Here is a 22890-nt window from a genome sequence, read left to right on the forward strand (position 1 = left end):
CCTTATCCATAAAAATATAATACCCTAATCCAATGAACCCTAATTTTGTGTAATAATCTCTTGTGCAGCATTTTACTGAATGTATTTTGAAAGTTCAAATATACTATGTTCACTGGTTTTCTTAAATCCACCTTACTAGTTACATCCTCAAAAAGCCCTAACAGATTTGCCAAATACGATTTCCTTTCATAAATTTGTGTTGACTCAGCCCAATTTTATAATGATTTTCTATGTGACCTGTTATCATATCCCTCAGAATAGGTTCTAACATTTTCCCTACTACTGATATCAGGCTAACTGTTCCTTTTTTTCTCTCTTCCTCTTTGAATAGAGGGATTATGTTTACTACTTTCCATCCAGGAGGACTGTCCTAGAATCTAGTGAAATCTAGAAGATCAAAACCAATGCATCCACCTTCTCTACAGTTACCTCTTTAAAACCTTAGAATGAACCCCATCAGGCCCAGAGGTTTCATGGGCTTTTAGTCCCATTAATTTCTCCTGTTTTTATTACTAACAATAATATTCTTAAGTCCCTAATTTTCCCTAGATTCTTGGTTCCCCATTACATCTAGAACATCTTTTTTGTTTTCTGTTATGAAGACAGATACCAAGTGTTCATTTATTGTCCCTGCCATTTCTAAATGGATGATAGTTGAGGCAATCAGGTGCACTCATGACACTGCAAGCTTCACACTCCAACCTGTGACAGTCATAGAGGAAATATTTATATTCAGTATAAAGTTTGCTAACTGATATTTGCATGGCATTACCCTTGATCAATCAAGGATATGCTGCCTGTTAAGGACAGAATGTGATATCATGTATTATCCTCCTGCTGTGCTGGAGCTCTGACCCATTACAGCAATAGAGTCAAATTGATAGGCTTGGGTCACTTAGTGTAACTATGTGGTTTGGTCATTCTTGTTAGTTTTGGCTCTAGGTCAGGAGAAAATCATTGGCTTTTATGAAGATACGTTGCATACGTAAAAAAACTGTGACACATGCACACATGATGACTTTTTCAAATATGGCACCAGTCAAACTCCCTTGGCCTTTTTTTTATTACTCATTTATAGGATATGGGTGATGCTGGTTAGGCCAGCATTTATTGCCCATCCATAATTGCCCTTGAAAAAGTAGTGGTGAGCTGCCTCCTTGAACTGCTGCAGTCCCTGTGGTAGAGGTACACCCACGGTGCTGTCAGGAAGGGAGTTCCAGGATTTTGACTGAGTGACAGTGAAGGAAGGATGATATATTTCCAAGTCAGAATAGTGAATGGCTTTGAGGGGAGCCTCCAGCTGGTAGTTGTTCCCATGTATCTGCTGCCCTTGTCCTTCTAGATGGTGGCAGCCATGGTTTTGGAAGGTGGTACCGAAGGAGCTTTGGTGAGTTTCTGCAGCGCATCTTGTAGATGGTACACACTGCTGCCGCTGTTCATTGACGGTGGAGGGAGCAAATGTTTGTAGAAGAAGGTTTGCCAATCAAGTGGGTTGCTTTGTCCTGGATGGTGTCAAGCTTCTTGAGTGTTGGAGCTGCACTCATCCAGGCAAGTGGGGAGTATTCCATTACACTCCTGATTTGTGCTTTGAAAATGGTAGACAGGCTTTGGGGAATCAGATGAGTTACTCTCAGCAGGATTCCAAGCCTCTGACCTGCTCTTGAGGCCACAATATTTATGTGGCTAGTCCAGTTCAGTTTCTGGTCAATGGTAACCCCCTGAATGTTGATAGTGGGAGATTCAGCGATGGTAATGCCATTGAATGTCAAGGGGTAATAGACTCTCCCTTGTTGGAGAAGGTCATTGCCTGGAACTTGTACAGCACAAATGTTACTTGACATTTGCCAGCCCAAGCCTGAATATTTTCCAGGTCTTGCTGCATTTGGATATGGATTGTTTCAGTATCTGAGGAGTCAGGAATGGTCCTGAATATTGTGTAATCATTAGCGAACATCCCCATTTCTGACTTAATGATGGAAGGAAGATCATTGATGAAGCAGCTGAAGATGGTTGGGCCTAGGACACTACCCTGAGGAACTCCTGCAGTGATGTCCTGGAACTGAGCTGATTGACTTCCAACAACCACAACCATCTTCCTTTGTGCTACTTATGACTCCAACCAGTGGAGTTTCCCCCCTGATTCCCATCGACTCCAGTTTTCTAGGACTCCTCGATTCCAAACTTTTTCAAATTGATGTCAAGGGCAATCACTCTTGCCTCACCTCTGGAGTTCAGCTCTTTTGTCCATGTTTGAACCAAGGCTGTAATGAGGTCAGAAGCTAAGTGACCCTGGCAGAACCCATACTGAGCGCCAGTAAGCAGGGTTTTGCTAAGTAAGTGCTGCTTGATTGCACTGTTGATGACCCCATCCATCACTTTACTGATGTTTGAGAGTAGACTGTGGGGGCGGTAATTGGCTGCGTTAGATTCGTTCTGCTTTTTGTGGACAGGACATACCTGGGGAATTTTCCTCCTTGCCGGGTAGATGCCAATGTTGTAGCTGTACTGGAACAGCTTGGCTAGGAGCGTAGCAAGTTCTGGAGCACAAGTCTTCAGTACTATTGCTGGAATATTGTCAGGGCCCATAGCCTTTGCAGTATCCAGTGCCTTCAGCCATTTCTTGAAATCACGTGGAGTGAATTGGATTGGCTAAAGACTGGCCTCTGTGATGCTGGGGGGCCTTTGGAGGAGGCCGAGATGGATCATCCACTCGGCACTTCCGGCTGAAGATTTTGCAAATGCTTCAGCCTTATCTTTTGTGCTGATGTGCTGGGCTCCTCCATCATTGAGGATATTGGTGAAGCTTCCTCCTCCAGTGAGTTGTTTAATTGACCACCATTCATGACTGACTGTGGCAAAACTGTAGAGTTTAGATCTGATCTGTTAGTTGTGGAATCGCTTAGCTCTATCACTTGCTGCTTATGTTGTTTGGCACTTAAGTAGTCCTGTGTTGTAGCTTCACCAGAGTGACCCCTCATCTTTAGGTATGTCTGGTGCTGCTCTTGGCATGCCCTCCTGCACTTTTCCTTAAACTAGAGTTGATCCCCTGGCTTGCCCTAATAGTAGAGTGGGGATATGCCAGGCCATGTGGTTACAGATTGTGGTTGAGTACGGTTCTGTTGATGCTGTTGGCCCACAGTGTTTCATGGATGCCCAGTCTTGAGTTACTAGATCTGTTCGAAATCTTTCCCATTTAGCACTGTGGTAGTGCTGCATAATATATTGGAGGATATCCTCATTATGAAGGCGGGACGATGTCCTCACAAGGACTGTGCAGTGGTCACTCCTACCGATACTGTCATGGACAGATGCATCTGTGGCAGGCATTGCTTATTGTGCATGACATGTCAGTTTGAACCTACTCACTTGGTGGAAACAAGACAGATGGGCAGTTAAAAGTGAACAGATTACTTACTGCTCAGAACTCTTAACACCTCTGATATCAACCTGCAGGCGGATGAGGTGGTCTCCTAAACCATACACCTGGTGCCCATTAATGAATAAATCAGCTAGTGTCCACTTCAAGGAATTCATTTTATTTTCAGTTAGAAATTTACAGTTGCAAAGTCACCCGCGGGATTTAACAAATGTGCTGGACAGACTCTAAAACCAGCTAAAACAAGTGGCCATACAAGCACTAAAACAGCTTCAGTTACTGGACCTCACATTTGACACAGTTGCTGTTTGCTAAAAAAAACATTTCCATGAGTGGGAATTGAGGGGAAACACCTGGATAGTTCCCATGGGAAACTAAAACACCCTGTTTGGAATGAAATGATGAGGTTTGTTTTCTACTGGTGCAGAATAAAGTATGTTGGAAGGCTGCAGTAAAAACTAGAGAACGTGACTGAGTAATAATTCGGGATGGGAAGGGACATGTATAATAATAGGTTAAGGGAAGCAATTTAATTTTCTGGGTTAAAGTCCATGAGTGGATGGGGCTGGTTCTCCCGCTGTCATCTGATCTCTTGGTTGTCTCATGTAGTGTGAAAGATCCAGTTTTCACTTATCCTTACAACTTAAATTTTTGGTGTGTCTTTGCATTTCTGAGAAACTTACAAAGTATTGTATAGAATGTATAGCACAGAAACAGACCATTCAGTCCCAACAGGTTCATGCCACTGCTTACATGAACCTCCTCAGACCCTTTTTCATCTAACCCTATTAGATCATATGCTCCCATTCTTCATTGCGTTTATCTAACATCCTCTTAAATGCATCTATGCTATCCACCTTAACTATTCCTTGTAGTAGAGTTCCACATTCTAATCACTCTCTGAGTAAAGAGGTTTTTCCTGAATTCCTGAGTGGATTTATTAATGACTATCTTATATTCATGGCATCTAGTTTAGGCCTCCCCCACAGGTGGAAACATCTTCGCAATGTCTACCCTATCGAATTCCTTTATAATGTTAACGATCTCTATCAGGTTACCTCTCAGACATCTCTTTTTTAGAGAAAAGAATGCAGCCTGTTCAATCTGTCCTGGCACGTATAATTTCTTGTTTCTCGTATCATTCTTTTAATTTTTTTTGCATCTCCTCCAATGCCTATATTTTTATAACATGGAGACCAGAACCATTCACAGCACTCCCAATTTATACAAATTTAACATAACTTCTCTGCTTTTCAATTCTATCCCTCCAGAAAGGTACCCCGGTGCTTAGTTGGCTCTTTTATGGCCTTGTTAAACTGTATTGCTACTTTTAGTGATTTGTGTGTCTGTTTCAAATATTTCAGTCTATGGGCAGGATTTTACACGTCGACGAGCGGGGGCAGGGCCCACTCGCCGACACGTAAAATGACGCGTAAAATGACGAAGTCCCAACTTCACCACGCCCCATTTAAATTTTCAGGAAGGCAGGGGTGCAGTGAAATCAGCTGTGCACCCACTGACTTGTCAATGGCCAATTGAGGCTATTATGTAATTAAAGGACCAGGAGCCCCGGTGTGAACTAGAAAAAGTATGAAACCTCATCCACAGGCAGGATGAGGTTTCAAGTAGCTTTTTAAAAATTTTAATAAAGTTTTTTTGAAAATTATGGACATGTCCCAATTCATGTGACATTGTCACATGAGGGGACATGTTAGGGAAATTTTATTTTTCTATTTTAAGGTCTTTTTTACATTTACAGCTGATCTCCCTGAGACTGCACTTAGCCTCAGGGAGATGAGTGCGCTCTTTCATGCGCATGCACTCTTGATTTTGGGATTCCCCTCCCCTTGCCCGCACAGGGAACACATAGCGCTTCTACGTGGATGTCACGCTGGGCAGGCCTTAAATGGCCCACCACGTAAAATGGCGCCATGCCTCCGATCGGGGACGCCAATTGGAAGTGTGCCCGCCCATCAATTTCCCTCCTGACAGGGGGAGAATTCAGCCCTATGATTTGCTTTTTTGGAATACAGTGGCTGCTTAGGTATAACTCAACATGGCAGTTATTCTGCAGACCAAATGTCCATCTTACAAAGAACTGTTGTTAAATGGGATTAAAAGTAGCTTATTCAATAGAAAGCCAGCTATTTCTGGAACATAGATAGAATGAGAGACATGGATAGATGGTCACAGATAGAAGAAGTGAATCATATAATGGGAGTGACAGGGATTGTGAGAGAAACTTGAGTTTCCATGCTGTCCTGTATGTTTGAGGAAGAATCCCTCTCTTCTGACTGTCAGTGGTCTCACAGAAATGGGGTGAGACAGTGTCAGCACAATTTTTGGTGATTTGAGTCCACAGCATAAGGATACATTTATTTCAGCACAGTCTGGGAACTTGTCACTGAAGGATATACCTCAGGGATATTGTTCTGGCAGCGTGGTGTGTAAGGTGCAGAGTGTAGAGTGCATGCTGAGTATTATTGGGTTTTATGAGCGGTGGGAACTTGATGCCAACAACAAGGTGTTAAAATTGGAAAAGCCTTCCATTTACCAGCACCCTCAATTTGCATCTTGAACACAAACATTCACCAATTCTTTTCAACACCTTTTGTACAGGACCCATACTGCAGCAAACTGGCACTAGAGGATAGAACTTGATCACTATGGCTCAGACTGTTTGAAGTGGGTGCTCAAGATTGCTGCTACAGTCCTGACTGGATCAGGGGGTAGTGGAGAATGAAAATCAAGTCCATCTGACATGGGAAAGATGTGAAACCCTTGAGGATGGGCTACACCTCAGTGTCACTGCCACACACCTCCCAGCAGTCAGTGACAGAGAATGAGAAGCAGGACATGTAGCTCAGAAATGACCAGTGGGATCTAGCATTTTGGAGAGTGAAGGACAGAAAATGAGATGAGAAGCTATCTATGTTCCTCTTCAAATCGGTTTTTTTCCCCTATCTTTGCCAATCCCTCTGTTCCAGCTCCCGTCCTCTATCTGTCTCCCATCTCTCTCCCTGTCATCTCTTTGAAACTAACAATTTTATATCATTGACATTCCTTCCTTGTTAAAATTTGCAGACCATAAATTTGAAAATATTCAGGAGTGTTGTACTGTGGTTTAAACCAAATAACAAAACATTTTGGGATGAAATAAGCACTGAGAATTGCGAAAGAACTGAGGAGTGAGGCAGAAATCTGAATGATGGGTGCATGTTTCTTGCTTACTGCCGGGTGAATTGGGACGAAGCAAAGCCAGATGGTAGTATAGAAGAGCATGGAGACAGTGATCTCTCGGGCCAGGTTGTAGGTTTGAGCTGGTGTCTGGATCAAAAAGGTACACATGAAACAAACCAATGCCAGTAGGCCACTGTACCCCAACATTAGCCAGAACATTACCTCTGAATCACTCTTACAGAAGAGGACAAGAGCATCTTCAGAATTGCCTGTGGTCTTTATCAGAAAGTCACCATCTGTGTTTAGCCAAAAATAGCAAATGGCACCTTGCCCCCCAAGACTGACGGAGATGATGATGTACCAGCCAATGCATTTACATTTGTGCAACAAAGACTTAGTTAAACCAGTGAGCTCAGTGCTGAGCAAGATTTGCATTGAGTTGACTAGGAGAGTTGAGATACAGATGGTGAGGCTGAAGGCAGTGACTGGCAGACGTGATTTGCAGGTAAGTTCAGAGGGTTCACCGAGGTACAACAATGTGCTGCAGCCTAAGAGAGCCAGTGAGGTTAAGATGACCATGTTCATCTTCCCTCCAGTACCTTCCACAATTGGAGTGCTAGAATTCAGCAGAAAGACCACCATGACAGCTAATATCAGAGCGAGGTTGAGCACCATTATCAGGAGCATAGCCACACCAACAGGTGAGACCCAGGACAGGTACTGCAGGGTTTTCTTAAAGCAGAAAGTGTTATTTGGTGGCGACCACTCATCAGATTGGCAGTCATTGCATGAAAAGCCATCTGTAACAGAAAAATCAAACAGTCACTTACAAAACATGGATGATGAAGAAATCCTTTTCATCTTATACGCAATGATAATCCTACCCAAACCTCTTGATTAGATTATCCTCAGTAAAACGAAGTGAATGAGACCCTTCACTAACAGGAATCATACCCAGTGCAAAGGAAGATAGTTGTGGTTTTTGGAGCCCAATCATCTCAGCCTCAGGATCTTGCTACATGAGTTCCTCAGGACACTCCCCTAAGCCCAACCATCTTCATCTGTTTCATCAATTACCTGCCCTCTATCACAAGATTAGAAAGAGGGATGTTTTCTGATGATTGCACAGTGTTCAGTTCTATTTGTAAGTCCTCAGATAATGAAGCAGTCCTTGCCCCGCATGTAGCAAGATCTGCACAACATTCAGGCTTGAGCCAGTAATATTCATGCTATACAAGTACCAGGCAATGACCATCTCCAACAAGAGAGTCTAACCACCTCTCCTAGACATTCAATGGCATAACCATCACCAAAACCTCACCATTAACATCCTGGGAGTCACCATTGATCAGAATTTTAACTGGACCAGATGCATAAATACCGTAGCTACAAGAGCAAGTCAGAGGCTGGGAATTCTGTGGCAAGTAACTCCGCAAAGCCTTTCAGTCTTCTACAAGGTACTTGTTGGGACTGTGATTGAATACTCTACACTTGCCTGGATGACTGCGCTGCAATAACACTTAAAAAGCCCAACACCATCCAGGACAGAGTAGCTCATTTGATTGGCACCCATCCACAAAGTAACTGCAGTGAGTAACATCTACATCATGGACTGCAACAAGTTGCCATGGCTTCTATGATAACACCTTGCAAACCTGTGATCTCTACCACCTAGAAGATCAAGGGTAGCAGGCACTTGGGAACACTATCGGCAAGTTTCCCATCAAGCCATCCTGGCTTGGAAACTTGCATTCTGGTTGTAACTCACCCCTGTGTATCTGTTATTCTACATATCAATCCGCGGTTCTTCTATATTTAAGCTTAAAATCATAGAAAGTTTACTTCACAGAAAGAGGCCACGTGATTCATTGTGACTGCGCCAGCTTAAAACAAGTCACTCATCCTAATCCCACTTTCCAGCATTTGGTCCATAGCCTTGCAGATTACATCATTTCAGGTGCATATCCAAACACCTTTTAAATAAGTTGAGGTTTCTGGCTCTACTACCCTTTCAGGCAGTGAGTTCCAGATCCTTACAACTATCTGGGTGAAAAAGAATTGCTTTATCTCCCTTCTAATCCTTCTATCAATCACTTTAAATCTATATCTCCTAGTGACCGACTTCTCTGCTAAAGTAACTAGACCCTTTTCATCACAATTTTGTACATCTCAATCAAATCTCCCCTCTGTCCCAAGGAGAACAACCCCAGCCTATCCAATCCTTCCTCATAGCTGCAATTTTCCACTCCGGGCAACATCCCCATAAACCTCCTCTCTACCCTCTCTGGGTGCAATTACATCCTTTCTGTAGTGAGGTGGCCAAAACGGCACACAGTATTCAAGTTGTGGCCTAATTAATGTTTTACATAGTTCATAACCTCCCTGTTCTTATATTCTATGCCTTGGCCAATAAAGAAAAGAATTCCAAATGCCTTCTTAACCACCTTATCAAACTGTCCTGTTACCCTCAGGGATCCATGGGCACTCACTCCAGGGTCCCTCACATCCTCTACACCTTTCAGTATCCTCCCATTTATTGTGTATTCCCTTGCCTTGTTTGACCTCCCCAAATGCATCATCTCATACTTCTCTGACTTGAATTCCATTTGCCATTCCTCTGCCCATTTGACCAGTCCATTTATATCTTCCTGCAGCCTACAGCTATCCTCCCCACTATCAACCACGTGGCCAATATTTGTGTCATCCGCAAACTTCTTCATCATTCCCCCTACATTTTTGTTCAAATCATTAATATATACCACAAAAAGCAGGGGACCTAGTACTGAGCCTTGCGGAACCCCACTGGAAATAGCCTTCCAATCACAAAAATACCCATGAACAATTACTCTTTGTTTCCTGCCACTGAGCCAATTTTGTATCCAAGACTTCTTGCTGTAATTAAAATATTACAGAGAAACATCTGTTCTGATTCCTTTGCTTTGATCTAGTCCATTGCAGGGCAGTAGATAAGTATTCAGGCTCACCAGTCAAGTCCTGGAACGTTCCTCCTGGACAATCTTCACATTCAAAGCAGCAGGAATAAAGGCTGATGGCAATTTTCTTCTGCCCCAGGCCACAGCTCTTGGAACAATAGGATGGAGGTACCTGTCAGTACAGGTAGTATGCTTGTTAATTCCTTACTCTTGGTGTACTGCATATCCTTGCAAGCTTTGGGAAGCTCAAGAGCTAATGGGTTCTCTGTGGACTGAGCACTGAGGATTAATTCCAACTGCTAATTCTGTTGAATGCGCTGAGCCATTGACTGCAATCAGAGATGTATTTACTGTACTGATTTGTCTAGGTCACAAAGCTGGTTAAACGGATTGAAGAAATCAGTTCAGATCCAGAGTGATTCTTTGGTCCCATGGTAACGTTCTCGCTGTAGAGTTGGCATACATAATTCAAACTCCACTACAGTCAGTCCTGGGGAAGCCACCAAAACTCTTTGATTAGCCACCAGCCTGTAACTCACTCCTGGGTATTTGTTGATGTGTATAGAAACACATAAACCTTTTGATTAAAATTTAATTGAGAGGCTCAGGTGGTTTATTTATAGAATAATAAATACTCTAAAAGGAGTAAGCTGGAATACTAATGTTAAGTAACAAATATATTTAAACTCTGTATCAAAGAGCTTTCAATACCAATAAATTTTAGAATCCAAAAGTGCTTCCAATTAAATCCTGAAGCAAAGAGCTGCTGAGCTCTGATTCAGAATTCTGGGGCAACATCTGATGAAACACTTGCATTCAGCGAGTGTGGCTAGTCCCTCCCATGCTCTCATTCTATGTGTTGAATGAGCCCACAAAACCTTTCCTCCCTATACAAGTAACCCCAGCACCCCCCCAAGAGCTAGAATAAGGATTAATGGAATGAGCGTTCACATTGTGGCCTGTCAGACTGTTAATCAGCCTGCAAATGCTCTCATCACTTGAAAAAAATGATACAACTGATGCAATAACAACTTGCATTTCACAACATCTTTAATCTAGGAAAGCATGCCAAGATGCTTCACAAAAGAGAGAACAATGCAAATTCAGGGAAAGGGTAGGAGTATCCTTAGGCTGGGCTAGGGGAAAAGACAAAAGTAGCAAAGGCAGCTGAATAATGGTCTCAATACTAGTGACAAAGAAGGCCATCAGTTCCCTGTTTTGTAGTTGGAGGTGAGAATGGAGAGGGTATAGAAAATAAATTGTGGTGAATTCTAGGATGATCCTGGAATATTGAACAGTTTGGCAGAGGAGACCAGGACCTGATAGTTCTTGAGATGGTCCAGCCAAATTGGGCAATGAGTAGCTGAATCTAATAAACATTCAAATCTGTGTTCCTTGAATTATGGGAGCGAAGATGGGGACAAAAAGGAATGAGCAGGGTGAGAGTGAGAATAAGAACAGCTTGCATTTATATAGCCCCTTTAACATAGTAGGACATCTGAGGGCGCTTCACAGAATCATAATCAGACAAAAATTTGACACTGAACCAAGGAGTCATTAATCTTTGGGATTCTCTTCAAGTATTGCTGAAAAAAGTGACAATTTGAAGCTTTTCGTCTTGCATTCATCAGGACACTTCACAAGAATGCCAATATAAGGGGAAAACAACAATTTATACTGTATGTGAGGAGGGTGCTGATGGTTTGGCAAGTGGACTTTGATTGGTTGAGGCATTGCCATGGAGAATGCACCAATGATAGTGACTGACAGTTAATTGCCAAGCAGTGTTTGAAATTTAAACCAGGCAGCTTGACCCTGATTGGTCAAGGCATTGCCCTGAGGAATGAGTCAGTGAATGGTTGTCACTTATTTTGTTTAGCTGAAACAAGTGCAATGTGTGTACATGTTCTTTCTGTCTGCAAAGAACAGGGCCCTGTGTACTAATATATGTAGTGTCCAATACACATAAATGTCCGCGCAAATCTCTTCAACAGAGAGCATGGAGGCTGGGTTATTGATTTTTGATTGACAAGGGAGTTAATGGTTATGGGAGACAAGCAGGAAAATGGAGTCAAGGCCACAATCAGATCAGTCGTGATCTTTTCAAATGGTGGAGTCGGCTTGATGGGCTGAATATCTTACTCCCGTTCCCATTTCTTATGATCAAAGGCAGGGACATTAGGACAGGTTCCCAAAAGTTTGGTCAGAGGAAGGTCTTAATGAGGAGAGAGGGGTGGTAAGGCAGAAAGGTCTAAGGAGGAATTCCAGGGTTTAGGCCTAGATGTCTGAAGGCACCGCCAACAATGATGAAGCAAATGGAGTGGGGAAATGGGTGCTGTTTCATACATGCTGCCCTAACTTACTGTTTTGTCAACTGTTTTCCACTGAATCTGGGATGTGTGGATGGTCAAGTGATCTTTGTAGTTGCCGATCACTGGTAGTTTGAGCTGTCCTGCATGCTGGATCCAGGTTATGATGTCGTAACCGCGTTGTGGGTTTCCTGCAGCATCGTAGTGAATGGTGGTGTTATTGATGGTGAAATTAACTTGCTTCAACTCTTCCAGCAGCTGCTTAAAAAAAAGTCAAGCATTGACCACTGTAGGATTTGTTGGCATAGAAATCTCATCACTGCTGTAAACAGACAGACTGCACTAAACCGTTAGCGCTGACTCGGGTAACATGTAATATTCATGTTGCTCACTGATCATTACATAGCAGTAGGTGTACACTGGCCCAACTGTGCATGCAGTTCCTCCCTATCAGGTTGGAAGGTGAGGAGGTTGCTTACCACTTGAAAAATGGGCTCTGCATAGCTGAATATCTAGACCATTATCCCCAGGGCTTTTGTACATTTCAGGACTAGAGAACTCCAGATTCATCACAGCAAGAGATAGGTGACCCTCGATATTCAGTGCCAAAAAGATCTGTGTGGGAATTGGAGAAGAGGGAGGGCTGGCAGCAAGGTTTTATCCAGCCTAAGAGTCTGGCAGCTTTAAAGTGGGATTTGTTAACAAGAGATACCCACCTCACCCTTCAATCTTTGACCTTTGCACTGAACCTTTGATCCTATCCCTACAATTCTTCATTCTCTGGCATATTAAATTCAAACAATTCATTTATTCTTCAGAAGATAAAACTATTTTGTGGATTTTTTTCAAACACCCCATTAAACCTGAAATTCCCTTATTAACATGTTTGACAGCAGCAATCCATTGATCCCTGTCATCTCCCCTGCCCCAGACTTCCTCATGCAAGGTGCTTCCGAACCCTCTCCCCACCCATGAATTAACTGCTAGCGGACAAGCCTTCCTTCAGTGTACACCAGAAGTCCCCAGCTGCTTGAATTGCTCATTGGTCAGATCACACTTTTGAACACGGATTTTCTGAAGCAGCCTGTTCCCATATACATCAAGACCCAGAAAACATTCAGGCTTGGGCTGATAAATAGCAAGTAACATTCATGCCACACAAGTGCCAGGCAATGACCATCTCCAAAAAGAGAGAATCCAGTCACCTCCCCTTGACATTCAGTGGCATTACCATCACTGAGTCCCCCACTATCAACATCCTGATGGTTACCATTGACCAAAAACTGAACTGGACCAGCCATTTATATACTGTGGCTCCAAGAGCAGGTCAAAGACTGGGAATTCTGCAGAGAGTAACTCACCTGCTGACTCCCCAAAGCCTGTCCACCATCTACAAGACACAGGTCAGGAGTGTGATGGAATAGTCTACACTTGCCTAGCTGAGTGCAGCCCCAACAACACTCAAAAAGTTCGACACCATCCAGGACAAGGCATCCCGCTTGATTGGCACTCAATCCACTACCTTCAACATCCTCTCACTTCACCACCGATGCACAGTGGCAGCAGTGTGTGCCATTTTCAAGATGCACCACAGCAACTCACCAAGGCTCCTTCGGCAGCACCTTCCAAACCCACAACCACTACCATCTAGAAGGACAAGGGCGGCAAATAGATGGGAATACCACCAACTGGAAGTTCCCCTCCAAGTCACTCACTATCCTGACTTGGAAATATATTGCCGCTCCTTCACTGTAGCTGGGTCAAAATCCTGGAACTCCCTTCCTAACAGCACTGTGGGTATACCTACATCACATGGACTACAGCGGTTCAAGAAGGCAGCTCACCATCACTTTCTCAAGGGCAACTAGGGACGGGCAATAAATGCTGGCCCAGTCAGCGAAGCCCACATCCCATGAATGAATTTTTTAAAACGCATGCTATTTACACTAAACTGATCCTCACGAGCCAACTGGCTCTCCAAGTGATTTTTACATGCATTTAATGGTCTGGAGCTAAGAATTGTGATGGTAGAGGCTCCAATTTTCTTTCCATCACATGGCTAACCAGGAACTCCCCTGGTCTTACTGCTTCTTATTGGCATATGTTGGAAGGATTTGAAGACTGATACGGTTTGGCCGTGTTATGGATACACCTTCCTTGGCCATCAAGTCCTGGAGTAAGACTTGAACCCAGAGCTTCTGGTTCAGAGGCAGGGACATTACCCACTGTGCCATAAAAGCTCCGCTGTTAAAATACTATGACCCTCAAACCTAGGCCAGCAAGTTCTCAAGGTTAGAACCGACTCAAGTGGCCTGAAACACCCTGATCCAAACTAGTCCAGAGTTAATGACCGTCCCCTTTCCATACCCTGTCATGACCCCTGAGAAATTAGTTTTGCCAATATCAACTCGTTTCTAGTGGGCCTGGGCTGAAGCCCAGAACATAAAACTGACCATGTTCATGTACAACTACTAGGTTAACAACTATGGTCACCACTGAGGAACCCTGTGATCTGTGTTATGGTCACTACTGAAGAACCTGCTGGTTGGACCCTATGGTCAGATGTTGCATACATTAGAAACTGTAATCACATTTCAAAAGCATAATTTCAGGGTTGCTATGATTGTATAGGGCCTTGGACCCTAAGCATAAACAGTAAGACTATCCAATACCTGCCAGTTGTACCATCTGGCTGTATTTTGGCATCTTCCATTGTGGCACTTGAGCAAGGCATGGATTGCATGTGCAATGCTGTACACTGCTGTGTATACACTGAACGTGGACCGTCTCACTGGCTGATCCAACACCACGGACATATTGTTGGGGCCCAGTTGCTGAATGGCACTGAGCAGCTGATCAGAAGATTCTGAGGGGTACGGCCAAAAAGGAAAAGACTGATTGCCACTGTGTTGTGCACTGAGGCTCCGTTCCCTTGTGTCCCTGATATTAGTAAGGTGATTTAAAACGTAACTCTCGAAACCTGGCATGCTCCCACTGTTAATGACTGTGCCAATCACAGTGCCAATGCGTTCAATATCTGGTGTGTAAATAACAATGGCTGCCTTGACCCAGGCCTCGCTTCCAATCCAGACTTTCCTGGTGATGTTCACCTTAACCACCTGTTTCAATAATTCATGAGCAGGTCCCTCACTGGAGAAGAGGATGATAACGTTGACATTCATCTGCCTGATCCGGCCCACAATTTCAGAGATTTTTTGCTTGGTGCTGGCTAGTCCGCGGTAGATGGGAATCATCTCAATGTAGCCTATGCAGATGCCTTGGAGCAATGCAAACTCCTGAACCAATTCCATGCCCTGCCGCCCATACTCATCATCACTCCCAATTCCAGCAATCCAATTCCAGTTGAACTCTTTGACGATGGAAACAATGGCCATGGCTTGGTTTCGATCGCTCGGCATTGTTCTCAGGAATGATGGGTAGAGCTTCTTGTTGCTCAGTTCCTCACTTGAGGCCCCATAACTTATCTAAAAAGTGATGAGAATCCATGATTATATCATTATATTATTGTCTTGTCTCTCTGTGTGCAGTCAATACAACTGTGTTCTATGCTCCTCTGAATTTGATACAAAAACAAAATACTGTGAATACTGGAAATCTGAAATAAAAACAGAAAATGCTGGAAATAATCAGCAGTTCTGACAGCATCTGTGGAGAAAGAAACAGACCTGAAACGTTAATTATTTTTCTCTCTCCACAGATGTTGCCAGACCTGTTGAATGTTTCTACCATTTTCTGTTTTTACTCTTCCGAACTTGGCTCTCTCATTCCTTTTAAGATCCAACACACATCTCTTTCTGCATTTTGACAATGTTGATGTCAAAATTCATTGCACCATCCTTTACTCTAAGGCATTCATTCTCAACACTGGAGCTTCTCATCTCCCTCAGCCTGCCCTGTTAATGCAGGATTTTAAGACCCAGGCTTGTGTCACCTAATCTCCCAGTTCTCATCTCCTACAGCTTTAACTCTTGTACATTTCTCGCATTCTGCACTTCAGCCAACACCTTGTTTCTCAATTTAAAAGAATTAAATATATCTTGTGGTTAACTGACTCTGTATCGGAGCAGCTTCCCCCATGGTTCTCCCCAGGCTGCTGACTGTCTCGTGGGATTATAGGTCTAGTCCACCCTCCAGTATTTCACAAAAAAAAACTATCTACAATGTCTGGAGCTAGGCAACAGACTGATTTTCCTGGTCCTTGTTCCCAGGGAATATTTAGTTCCCTAGCAGAGAGGGATGAAAACCAGGTTTGCTGGGTCTCCACCCCCTTGCACCAGGATCTTGGGATTTCTGCAGCTTACAGAACTGTTTGAATGAGTCACGAGGAGTATGTCATAGCCTCATCCTTGACATAACATAAGGTAGACACAGACACTGGGAAAACATGGCACTGTGGCCTGCTCCAGGTCTCCTGCAACTGCACTGACTTCAAAGGTATAGGGGGTAGGCTGAAAACTTATAGATGATCCCTGTTATCACCAACCTTAAATGTTCCACAGATTCTTAATTTTCAATCAAACATTTCTCAACCAAGACTAGAGATGTTCTTGCTGCAACAAATAGCACCAGGTCCTACCTGGTTAAGCCCAATACAGCATAACCCCCAACACTTTTGTTGTGCTACTGCTGTCTGACACTGGGGTGAGTAAACATTTCCCTAATAACATTTTCCATGCTACTCACTACGATGCCTCACAAACAACCCTGAAAGTATGCTCCTCCAAAGTCCACACACACTTGTACTTTTCAATGGGGCTTACTGGACAGTGATCAGAATCAGGAACCCTGGCTGAATTTTCCTCTCTCTAACTCAGGTCAGAGGACAGAAATCAAGAGCAGCAGCCTGGTTGATTTCCTTTCTCTTTAACTTAGGGATCACTGGATGTTGATCAGGAGCAGGAATCCTGGGCTGAGGCTAACAATTGCTCTGACTGTCACCCAGCTGGGAAAGGGAAGAGGGGAGGAAGGCAGGAGAGATTAAATGACAAAGGGAATGATAATGAAAGGCAAAAAGAAAAAATCATAAGAAATAGGAGCAGGAGACCATTTGGTCCATCGAGCCGAGGGATAGTAATGGGACAAGTAAAGAAACAAAAGATGGGTTTAGAGGAGGTGCAAAGAGAAAGTGGAATAAACATCAACAGCTGGCATCAAAAAAAAATAAGGGTAAAGGTTATGATTTAGAATTGTTGAATTTGATATTGAGCCCTGAAAGCTGTAAAGTGCCTAGTCAAAAGGTTAGTCACTGTTCCTGAAGCTAATGTTGAGTTTCATTGAGACAGTTGAGGCTGAAAACAGAAAGGTCAGAGCGGGAATGGAGCGGAGAACCCAAAACTTGGGATCATGCTTGTGGACTGAATGGAGGTTATGCAAAGTGGTCAGCCCATCTGTGCTTGGTCCCTTCACTGCAGAGGAGACTGCATTGTGAGCAGCGCATACAGTGTACTAAATTGAAAGAAGGAAAAGTAGATCACTGTTTAACCTGGAAGGAGTGTTTGGGGCCTTGGACGGTGAGGAGGATGGAGGTAAAAGCACAGGTGTTACATCTCCTCTTCCATGTGAAGCTTCCATGGGAATGAAAGGAACAGTTGAGGGTGACTCAGAGTGGACCAGGGTGTCAAGGAGAGAATGATCCCTCTGGAAGTCTGAAAGGGAAGGGAAGGGAAGATGTGTTTGGTGGTGGTGGCATTATGCTTGATGTAGCAGAAATGTTGGAGGATGATCTATTGAAGTTGAGGTGGAAGGTGAGGACAAGAAAAGCCATTGTAGTTTTTGGAAGGGGGAATGGGTGAGAGTAGCAGTACAGAAAATGGAATAAACATATTCAAGGGCCCTGTTGACCACTGAGGTGGGGAATTCTCAAGTGAGGAAAAAGGACAACATAGTTGATGTGCTGATATGGAAAATTGTATCCTTAGAACAAATGTGACAGAGATGGGAAACTGGGAGAATGAAATAAAATTCTTACAAGAAGCTGAGTGCGAGGAAGTGAAGTCAAGGTAACTGTATGAGTTAGTGGTTTTATGGTGAATATTGGTTGATAACCTATCCCCAGAAACAGAGACTGAGAAGTGGAGGAATGGGAGAGTAGGAGATGGACCATGAGGTTAGGAAACAAAGTTGATCATGTTTTCCAGGTCAGAGTGAAAGCAGGAAATGGCACTGATACAGTTATCAATGTACTGGTAAATTGATGACAGAGGGGTCCTGAATAGGACTGGAATAAGGAATGTTCCATCTCTGAGCCCGCGACCTATATGGCTAGCATAAGACAGAGGGATATAAAGTCACCTTGAGTGGTAATGTAAACTGGGTGATAGTGAATCCACAATGAGTTTTACACCCAACTCAATTTCCTTTCCTGTTGAAAAACTTGTTGCCTGTTTTCTTCTACCTCCCAGAATGAATTTCTACCCTGGAGACTTTAAGTCCCAGTTGTCACAACGTGAGAGGGGTTTATTTAGCAAACCATGAAAGCACAACTTACATGTGGAACTAAAAATAAGCTGAATAATTTGGCTGTAGCTATCACTTGTTCCGATGTCCAGGGTCCCAACAGAGCGATCACGCGGTTCCTGTACTTTGTGTAATTGCAGAGTACATCAATCCCATTACTCTTGTTTTTCGATAAGAATAGAAGGCTGGGCAGGAGGGAGACCATTGTCTCGTAACAGTCATCATAGACTTCATAACCCAGCTGCACATCAGGCAGAAGAGAGGTGGAGTTATTTATTTCATCAATTGTAAACGTCATCGCCAGAAACATCCCATAACCAACGGAGTAAAAGCTTAAATGGAGATAAATGAGAAATTAATGGCATATGGATATCAGCCAGGAACAGACAGATCTAAAAGCCAAAGGGAGACAGTAACAGAGAAAGTGAGGGAGAGAGAGAAAATAAGAGAGAAATAATAACAGAAAATGACAGCAACAGAGAGGGAGAGGGAGTGAAGGAAGAACAGGGAGAAAGAAAGACACTGATAGAGAGGGGAAAGATAGGGAGTTACAGAGGATATGACAGCAGTAGAGAGGGAGAAAAAGAAGGGAAGGCAGAGGAGGAGGAAGAATGAGCAAGAGGGAGTAACAAAGAGAGACATGAAATATACATAGAGAGAGAGAGACAGGCACAAATAGAAAGAGAGAGAGACAGATGCTGACCTGAGTTGACCTTAACTTGTGGAGACAATTTTCACCAAATATTTTAGGCATTAAAGTGGCAGCCAACATGGGGCATTAAGCTGAAATGCCCATTTACCATGCATTTAGCACAATATACCATCTTGGTAAAGGAATAACCAGCACTAAGTTAGTTAAACTGATTGCCACTTAAAATGTCTGATAGCACTAATTAAAGAGGTTCCATGGCATTTTGGTGGCTAGTGCTTCAACACACAGCCTCTCCTAACAGCAATCAGCTACTTGGGAGTAAACGTACACTTGATGTTGATTTCAAGGCTACTTAAAGGGATCCTCACAATTCACGGTTATTGTTATATTTCACCCCTCTCCTTGGATTCACCCAGTTCTGCTGAAGGGTCATGAGGACTCAAAACGTCAACTATTTTCTTCTCCGCTGATGCTGCCAGACCTACTGAGTTTTTCCAGGTAATTCTGTTTTTGTTTTGGATTTCCAGCATCCGCAGTTTTTTGTTTTTATCACGGTTATTGTTGCTGGAGCTGTGAAAATGACCTCTCAAACATACTGTGAAACATGCTGGGACATTTTGTTAAGACTTCAACACTTGAATGACACATGGAAATTCACTGATGACTTCTAAAAGGAATAAGTGCTGTGATAGTTATGTCACCAGGAGAAGGGGAGTGCTTAGTCATTGGCATTTTGCTTGGGGTCCCCCTTGTTCTGGCCAAAGAAGGGAGGGATACATGAGGCCAGGCAAGCAGTACCAGCTGCTGGAGGAGGAGGGGGTGGGGAAACAGAAGGATGAGTTGGTGGTGTTGTTTCCCCATACAGGTACAGGATATACCTCCCCCTCTCAATCTCCTCCACCAGGACCCTTCTGTGCTACATTCAATAACCTTTGTACCCTCTCCCTCAGTCCCTGAGCTACCCTGCTTTCTGCCAACCAGAGCACTCCATACCTTCACTGGAAGTAGGTGCAAGCAGCCCACATATACTATTCCGTGAAAATTGTGTCTAATCAGCACTTGAGTACCAGACCTGCAGATTCCTGGTTAGCACCTGCAGGCACAATTAAATCGTAATGATCATCAATTAGTCTGAAAATTGCATACTAAATTTGGATGTTTAAAAAGGTGTTTCCTATTAGCACAACATTCATTTAGCATCTATTATTTGCTCTTTGACCAAAATAACCCCCATTAATTTCAGGTAATCGGGGCAGCCTGACTGACCCATAGTGCAATGCAGTTCTCTGCAGCCTCCTGGTGAAAGAAAGAACTTGCATTTATATAGTATCTTTCATGAAATCAGAACATTCCAAAGTATTCTACAGCCAATGAAGTACTTTTAAAGCAGCTTCATTGTTTCAGTGTAGGAAACACTGCAACCTCCCACAAACAGCAATGTGCTAAATAATAAGATAATCTATTTCTTAATGGTGCTGGTGGAGGGTGAAAGATTAGCCAGGACACCAAGAAACATTCCCCTCCTCTTCTTCAAAATAGTGCCACAGGATCTTTTACATCCCCCTAAGAGATCAAGGAAGAATTTGGTTTAATATATCATATGAAAGACAGCACCTCTGACAGTGCAGCATTCTCTTAGTACAGCACTGAGAGTTTTAGCCTAGATTATGTGCTCAAGTCTTTGGAGCAGAGCTTGAACCCATAAACCTGCCTTCTATGGTTGACAGCCTGCTGACACTCAATGTGAGTACTCCCACTGCATTTCCACATGATTTGGGGCAGATCAGCAGCAAGCCTGGATAGGGTGGGGCAGTGTGGATCCTTGTCATTTGCCATGATCCCTGTGATTTGTTGCTGGAAATGGTAGTGGGTATTGCGATACCAAGCCCTTATATGATTGGAAACATTTATACTGTGAGTTAGGGATGTCCAACATCACATCTTTTCGTCATTATTGCAAATACTTAAATTACAAATTTTTAAAAATCTTACTGTGGAGGAGCAAGAATGCTTCTCATACCTCATCCACCCACTGCTCCACTTCCTGGCCTAAATACCATCCCCACTAGCACTGCTCTGCAGGTCACTACTGTTGGCAAGCAGCCTGATATTTGTGCTTTTCAAATGCATGAGCTGGCATGGAGACAGCACATAGGAAGTCAATTGGTTTTGGAATGGGTGCAGCACAGATTCACAAGAATGACACCAGGATTTAAGGGCTTAATTTTTGAGGGCAGCCTCATAGACTAGGCTGATATAGAAGATTGAATAGTGATTTAATTGAGGTGTTTATAATAATAAAGGGATTCAATAGGATAAGTACAGATTCTTATTGATGGGAGAATTGAGAACAAGGATACCGCTCTTAAAATTATAGCTAGACATTTAGGAGTGAAGTCAGGAAACAGTTTTTGATACAAAAGGTAATGGAAGTTGAGAGAGTCAACACCTACATGAGAGGAGGGGACCTGAACTCCAGTGAGAGTCAGTACCATCAGGAAAAGAGAGATCTTAAAGTTGCCCCCTCAGATTATGGTTCCTTACCTATCACATGTCACCTCTTCAGGCTTTGACCGATGAGTGAGCCCAACAGGAATCATATGAAAAGGGAAAAGGGCTCCTATAGTGTAGTCTCCAGGCAGCGTGTACAGTGCATCGATTCCATGAAGCCTCTGAGTCTCAGTCACAGAATCCTTGCTCACTACTAAATAGAAAAACAACTGCAAGAGACAGCAAATCATTTCAAACCACAACAAAGATCTCCGCATTAATGGGATTCTTATGTGCAGACAGATTTTGTTATGACCATTTAGTCAGTGTTCTTTTTAATCAACTAATCATGCTACCTCATTTGAGGGGTATTTGCATTTCTTATATGTGCTGAGCAACATCCGAAGCCGAACCGGCAATGGAACAATATTTCAAGTTAAAAATAATCCAAGGTCAGTCTTTTTTTAAACCTAGGTCATGTAAAGAGAAAGGTTAAGTAATGTATGGCTAAATTCTTCTCATAGGCCTGCCTTAATAAGAGTGTGGGTACAGAAGAAGATGATCATTAGGTCCCTTCTGCATACATAGATTAAGCCTATATACTCATCTTTTCACCATCCCTCAGCCCCACCTACTCACCTTATCCTTCAACTTCACCTACCCATCTTCTTATCTTTTCCCTCAAACCCACCCACCATGATATTCAAAATTTATCCTTCAACCAATATCGCTAAAACGGATTATCCAGTCATTATTACATCACTGTTTGTGGAATTTGGCTGTCAAGTTTCCTGCGACTGTGACATTTCAATAAAGTGCTTCATTGGCTTTAAAGTCTTTGGGACATCTCAGAGTTGTGAAAGACTGTATATAAATGCAAGCTTAGTTGTTAATTTGTTCTCTTTCTCTTTGTGTTTAACTCTCTCTCTTAGTCTGTACTATTTCTTATGCTGCCTCGTTCTCTCCTTCCCCCCCACACCCTTCCTTTCACAGCAGTGCCAATCCTATAAACATTTTGCGTGGGAGATTTTCAGTTCTGAATTCTATACCTGGGATGTTGATGACTCAGAAACAGCCATAGCTACAAGTGTGGAACAACCTAATGGTGATGCATTACCTGCTCTATTCTTTCATTATCCCTTTTCCTCTTTATATTAATCCCCAGTGTCTCATTTTGTACGTTTCTTTTCACAGTGCCCCTGGCTGCAGGATTCTTAAATATATTCTCATGTTTTTCTGTAAGGACAGCAAAGGAGAGCTTTGAATGCAAAACTGTCTCACAATTCTGAGCATTACTGAAAGCCCTGTATTAAAATACAGAATGATTGAGAGATGGTGCAATTCATGGCACAATGCACATACACAGGATGTCCTGAGGTAAAGGGTAGTGGGTCATGACCTTTTATGGGAAGTACTTACCCGGGTGGAAGAATTGATGTGCTTGAACAGTCCCTTGCTCTCAACTACAGCCAT

General features: G+C 43.1%; 1 protein-coding gene across 1 annotated transcript; it reads right to left on the reverse strand.

Moving 5' to 3' along the window:
• Positions 1–6427: 6427 nt before the first annotated feature.
• Positions 6428–22890, reverse strand: LOC121288451 (taste receptor type 1 member 3-like). Its single transcript, XM_041206984.1, has 7 exons — positions 22837–22890; positions 21472–21647; positions 18307–18607; positions 14471–15283; positions 11853–12056; positions 9541–9661; positions 6428–7356 (listed from the first exon to the last, which is right to left on the reverse strand). The coding sequence occupies exons 1-7, from the start codon at positions 22888–22890 to the stop codon at positions 6428–6430; spliced, it is 2598 nt and encodes an 865-aa protein (XP_041062918.1).

The sequence above is a fragment of the Carcharodon carcharias genome, chromosome 15 (genome assembly GCF_017639515.1).
Source record: "Carcharodon carcharias isolate sCarCar2 chromosome 15, sCarCar2.pri, whole genome shotgun sequence".
NCBI classification, from domain to species: Eukaryota; Metazoa; Chordata; class Chondrichthyes; order Lamniformes; family Lamnidae; genus Carcharodon; species Carcharodon carcharias.